Genomic DNA, 6,107 nt, shown 5'->3' with positions numbered 1-6,107 from the left:
CAAACAAACATATCCATTAATAAGAAAATTCAGCAAAGATAAAAATCATTCGAATAAGAAAATATTACCCCCCCCCCCATCAACAGGCCAGTTATAACTATAGAAAACTAATTAAAAACCCACATCAGTCATTTAGTTTTAAATTGTTATGTATGACCAAAGTCTTAAGAATTTTTTTGAATCTGCCGTGATGATTTATTAATACCACTCCTGGAGGCAGGTTATTCCAATATGAAACAGCTCTGTAGATGGCTGTTCTCTTGAGGGCATTAGTTTTTGGCAATGGAAGGGTAAAGGTTACTTGGGAGGCTTTCCTTAATTGTGTTAAAAGCATGTCTCTTACATGTCGGTAGCAACTTTGTGAATAAACTAAAAGGTTCATGTGATGTCCAAGTTTTCTGCAAAGAGAGAGTCAGGCTAGTCTGTCATTTACGTTCATCCAGGACAACCTGTGATGCATCCAGTTGATATTGGCTCTATAAGGACAACCGAGAACTAGCCTTGCAGCTCTATTCTGAGCTCTCTGTAGTCTATCCAAGTCCTTTTTCGCTGCACTGGACCAGACAACTGGACAGTAATCCAGATGACACAAAACCAATGACTGTGAAACAAGTTTTCTGGTTTCTGTCAGCATATAATGAACATTGCGCCCAATTACAGAAATGTTCCTATTCATTCACAAATTTGTCAATATGTTTAGTCCATGACATTGTTTGATTTAATATTAATGCCCAACGGTTTGGTCTCTTTTACTTGTTCAATTTGTTGTCCTTCCAAAGAAATGTGCAGCTTCTGGTGTTCTTGTATGGAGTTCCTGGAGCCCAATAGCATACACTTGGTTTTCAGCACATTCAGTTTTAGCCTGTTCCCCACCACCCTCTCAGAAATGGACCTTAGTTCCTTCTGCAGCATAACATTGACCTGATCTAAACTAGAAGCCGAAACACATATGGTCGTATCATCGGCATATACAGTCATATGCGCTTCACCGCATGCCAAAGACATGTCATTGACAAAAATACTGTATAACAGAGGACCCAAAAAACTCCCTTGGGGAATCCCACACAAATGATCGACAGTGTTCGATAGGCAACCATTATATACAACACAGTGTTTCCTATTGGACAAGTAAGTCCACATAAACTTAATAGCAGAGTTTTTAAAACCATATGCTGATCATTTCATTAATAAAAGGTCATGATCCACAAGATCAAAAGCTGCACTAAAATCCAGAAAAACTGCTCCTACCAATCGCGTCCTATCAATTTGTCTCAACCATTCATCAGTGAGTGCAGTCAGAGCTGTGCTGGTAGAATAGCCTTCTCTATAAGCATGCTGAACATCAGAACAAATACTATTCACAAGAAAATAATGTTGAGTTTGTTTAAATACTACTCCTTCCATCAATTACCTAGAACTGGTAAGATACTAATTGGTCTACTATTTTTCCCTGTCAACGGTTATTTGGTATTTTTAGACAAAGGTAGAACTTTTGAGATTTTCCACATATTTACCACATTCATCAAAACTTTAATTAAAAATGCGACATAGAGGCTTGACTAAAAATTTAGCTACAATCTTTAAAAGTCTTCCATCCTTGTTATCAATTCCACAAAGTTTGTTACTGTTAATATTTAGCAACAATTTTTCCGTTTCATCCTCCTCTACATGTTTAAACAGAAAATGGCAGTCTTTCTCATACATTATTTTATTGTTAATTATAGATGTTGCTAAATGTTCACATCCTCGAGGCAAATCATCCTGAATTACGCTCGCCTTGTTATAATAATAATCATTAAAATAACTTGCAATTTCAGAAGGTTTAGTTATGAATGTCCCATCCACTTCAATGAACGACGTTGATTTGTTTTACCCATGAGTTCATTTATTGTCCTCTATAATTGTTTGCCATTTTTACTATAGTTCTGATGGTTATGGATATAATAATGAAAGTCAGAATAAAAATGTTTTAGAAGATATAACTTTAAACATTTCTGAACTTAAAGATCGATACCCTACAGAATATATTTTAACGGGTGGTGATTGGAATATGACTCCTGATGAATGGACTGATAGATGGCCCTCAAGGACAGGTAGACCACAAAGAAATAACCCAATTATAGAATTTTTGATAAACAACAATTTGACAGATATTTTGAGAGTAAGAAGTCCGGCAATTAAAAGTTTTTCCTGGTTGAAACCAAATGGAGCTTGCAAATCTAGAATAGACTATTGGCTAGGAAGTGGCAACATTCTTAACCACACTGTAAATGCTGTGATGTCAAATGCACCTCTTTCTGATCATTGCTTTATTGAACTATGCTTCAATTCGGAAATTAGACAATCAAATAAAAGAACTTTTTGGAAGTTCAATGCCAAACTTTTACAAAATGAAGATTACTGCAACATAGTCAAAAAATTATAAAAGATATTATGGCTGACCATTTAATTGTAGGATATATCAGTAAATGGGAATTAATTAAATTCAAAATTAGAGAATTTAGTATTCAATTCAGTAAAAATATAAGTCGACAGCAAAGAGAATATGAATGTAAATTATTCCAAGAAATTACTTATTACTGTAGTAAGGATGATCCAGATAGCCAAGAAAAGAGTAAACTTATGGAGTTGCAAACTAAATTAGATCAGCTCTACTTAAATAAAGCAGAAGGAGCTTTTGTGCGTTCACGCGCCAAATGGATTGAGGAGGGGGAAAGAAATTCCTCATATTTTTTTAATTTAGAAAAGAGTAGACAGAAAAGAAATCCTTTATCTTCCCTGTTAATTGATGGCATTGACTTAGACGACCCAAAAATCTCGGAAAATGAAACTTTATACATTCTACTCTAATTTACACTCCTCACAGTTCTCCCAAGCAGATTGTGATGCCTTTTTGATCAAATAGATAATCTGATCCCTAAAACTGATGAATCATTTAAGGAAATTTGTGAATCTGACCTTAAAATTGAAGAATTAGACACATCTGTTGAGAAAATGGCGCTTAATAAATCCCCTGGTCCAGATGGGCTTACAGTTAATTTCTTCCAATTTTTTTGGGAAGACTTAAGGGAAATCTTATTCAAAGCTATACTGGCCAGTATTGAAAAGGGAGAATTGATGTCAAGCATGAAACAAGGATTAATTACATTAATTCCTAAACCAACCAAAGATAAACGACAATTGGATAACTTAAGGCCTATAACTTTATTAAATACAGATTATAAAATTTTCTCTAGCTCAATTGCAACAAGGCTTAAACAAGGGGTTTCAAGTATAATTAGTGAGACACAATCAGGGTTTTTGAAAGACAGGAACATTCATAATAATATCAGACTGGTTTTAGACTTACTGGACTACAATGATCTAATTAGTGATGGCAGTTTTATTCATTTCTTGGACTTTCATAAAGCTTTCGATTTAGTAGAACATCCTTTTATTTTAGAAACACTAACTCGATTTGAATTTGGGGATAAATGTAGGAAGATAATAGAAATACTATATAATGATATAAATAGCTCTGTGTAGTTAGGCCATGGCACTGGTAAAAGATTTAGCATTAAACGAGGAATTAGGCAAGGGTGTGGAAGCTCTCCGCTGTTATTCATAATGGTTGTGGAGATGCTCGCAATTTTAATTAAAAACTGCAATGTGGCCGGAATTGAGATTATGGATAATTCTTTAATAATTAGTCGACTTGCAGATGACATTACTCTTTTCTTAAAAAATGAACATCAGATTCCCCTAGTAAAACAAATAATAACTACATTCTCAAAAGCTTCAGGCTTGAAATTAAATTTAAATGAATGTGAACTATTGGCGTTAAAGGAATGTCAGGCACAGTTTTTGTACGACATACAGGTGGAGAAGGAGGTAAAATATTTGGGCATCACAATTTCAAAAGATCACAAAGTCTTAGAAAAAGTAAATATTTCAGATAATGTTGACAAATGTAAGACAGTCTTAAATAAGTGGTTACAAAGAGACATCATAATTTTTGGAAGAATGTTATTAACCAAAATGGATACTTTATCTAGATTTATGTATCCAGCTTACTCTTTATCAATATCAAATAAAGTTATCAAAACAATTAATAGCTTAAACTTTAATTTTATTTGGAGAGGTATAAATGCGATTATATATCTAAAGATGATTTGGTTAAACCATACATCGAAGGTGGTGGAAACGCAATTGACTTTGATGTAATGAATGGTGTTTTGAAACTTAAATGGTTAAAATCCTTCCTAAAAAATCCACACCATTTGGTTTTTTATACAAAGTAAGGTCTTTAACACACTGGGGGGTGTCGATTTTCTTCTAAAATGTGACTTTGTAAATACTAGGCTACCTATTAAACTCTCTGCATTTCATAAACAGGTCCTTCTTTATTGGAAAATGTTATTTAAACATAACTTCACTCCACATAATAGCCCAATTTGGAACAATAGATATATGCTAATGAACAAAAAATCTATTTTTATCCAAGATTGGTTATCAAAAGGTGTTTGGGCAATTTCCCATTTTGTCGATAAAGAAGGACGTGTTCTAGAACATCAAGATGTTTGCCTAAAGTTTAATATCCAATGTTCTAAAAATAAATTTAATGGGGTTATAAAATCCATTCCACTGTCAATTAAAAACATAGATGTAAATGATATAATATATTCTGACATTTCCCCCAGGTTAAGACAACTAGATGATATTCGATTTTGTGATGATAAATGCAATAATAAGTTTCTAAGATCTTCATTAAGGAGTCTTTATTCTCCAAATTTACTTAGACGTAATTACATATTAAAAGATTTCCTAAGGGAAGAAATTGAAAAAATAAGAAGTGATTATGTCACCTTCCCTATCGCTCCTAAAGGGAAAGATGTCCAATTTAAAATTTTGAATAAAATTTACCCAACAAATGGACTCCTTGGGGATAGATTCAATATAGAAACTGGTAATTGTGTATTTTGTGCAACAGAGGACTTGGACCATCTATTTTTTGTGCAATTTTATACAAATATTTTGGTTAGATTTTCATGCCTGGCTTTGTTCCAGTGGGATTCAAATTACCCCATTTACCTTAAATATGATAATGTTTGGAGTGTTTTTGAAAGAAAAGAAAGTTAATTATGGTTTTAATGTGTTATTAATTTTGTGCAAGCAATTTATAAATAAATGTTGTTTCTTTGAGACCAAACCAACACTAGCTTATTGGAAAAACGACAAAATTATTGGTTAAATCTTTGACTTTAGTTAAAAAGAAAAAGGCTGATTTTTTATTTCCTTTGTAGAAGATTTTGTTAGTGACTTAATCTGTTAATTGTGTGACCCCATCTTTAGATTTTTTTCCCCTATACATGAAAGTTGTTAATATGTAAGGAATGATTATTCTCTGAATATGTAATGTAGGGTGCATTTTGTTTGTATGTTATCTTTTCTAATAAATAAATAAATAAATAAATAAATAAATAAATATTTCAGAACAAAATTTGAGTCAAGGGTCTTTTGTGTATGTAGACAATTTTTCAGATGTTTGAGTTCAGCTCGTGAAAAATGGGAGCAAAAAGAAAAGAGTTATGCTGGTGAAGGTTCAGTCATCCAAAAGTGTTGCGTTTATATTTTTGTTCTGCGTAAATAAACCACCAGCGCCACTCACACGTGTACAGCTAGCTAGTGAGCTCCTTCCTCAAAGCTGAATCAGACGTTCTGGTTTCCGAGAGGTGGCGCCACCGCCAGGGCGGCGAGCGCGTTCGGTCGGCATTACATCCGTAGAAGAAGAAGTTTGTCGGTCGCTCCGTCTCTCCGTTGGACCTCAGGAATAAAGCGTCTCCCTGCTGTTAGACGCGGCACCCCCGAGGAGACCGACACGTCACCGGCTTTCCCGACCGTATCTTCCCGCCGACACCAAATCCCGGTTCACGCCATGGCTACGACCGCGAAGCGAACGCAGGAGGAGACTCATTTAAAGATGCTCCGGGACATGACTAGCCTGCCCGCGAATAGGAAATGCTTCGACTGTGACCAGCGCGGCCCGACTTATGTCAACATGACAGTGGGCTCCTTCGTGTGTACCACCTGCTCCGGCATCCTGTGAGTGTTTTACGGTTTAAGTGATT

At 34.8% G+C, this 6,107-nt stretch overlaps 1 protein-coding gene across 3 annotated transcripts in view; it reads left to right on the top strand.

Moving 5' to 3' along the window:
* The first annotated feature begins 5,724 nt into the window (after positions 1–5,724).
* The window catches only part of agfg1b (ArfGAP with FG repeats 1b), a 34,912-nt gene continuing 34,529 nt past the window's right edge, over positions 5,725–6,107 (top strand). For 2 of the 3 annotated variants that reach the window (XM_070541813.1, XM_070541814.1), the window contains exon 1: positions 5,771–6,081. In XM_070541813.1, the coding sequence (XP_070397914.1) occupies positions 5,915–6,081 (167 nt within the window). In that variant the 5' untranslated portion in view covers positions 5,771–5,914. Of the gene's footprint in view, positions 6,082–6,107 lie in introns of all 3 variants that reach the window. The other variant, XM_070541815.1, reaches the window with a different exon arrangement.

The sequence above is a fragment of the Nothobranchius furzeri genome, chromosome 11 (genome assembly GCF_043380555.1).
Source record: "Nothobranchius furzeri strain GRZ-AD chromosome 11, NfurGRZ-RIMD1, whole genome shotgun sequence".
Classification (NCBI taxonomy): domain Eukaryota; kingdom Metazoa; phylum Chordata; class Actinopteri; order Cyprinodontiformes; family Nothobranchiidae; genus Nothobranchius; species Nothobranchius furzeri.
This window is presented reverse-complemented; position numbering and strand designations above follow the sequence as displayed.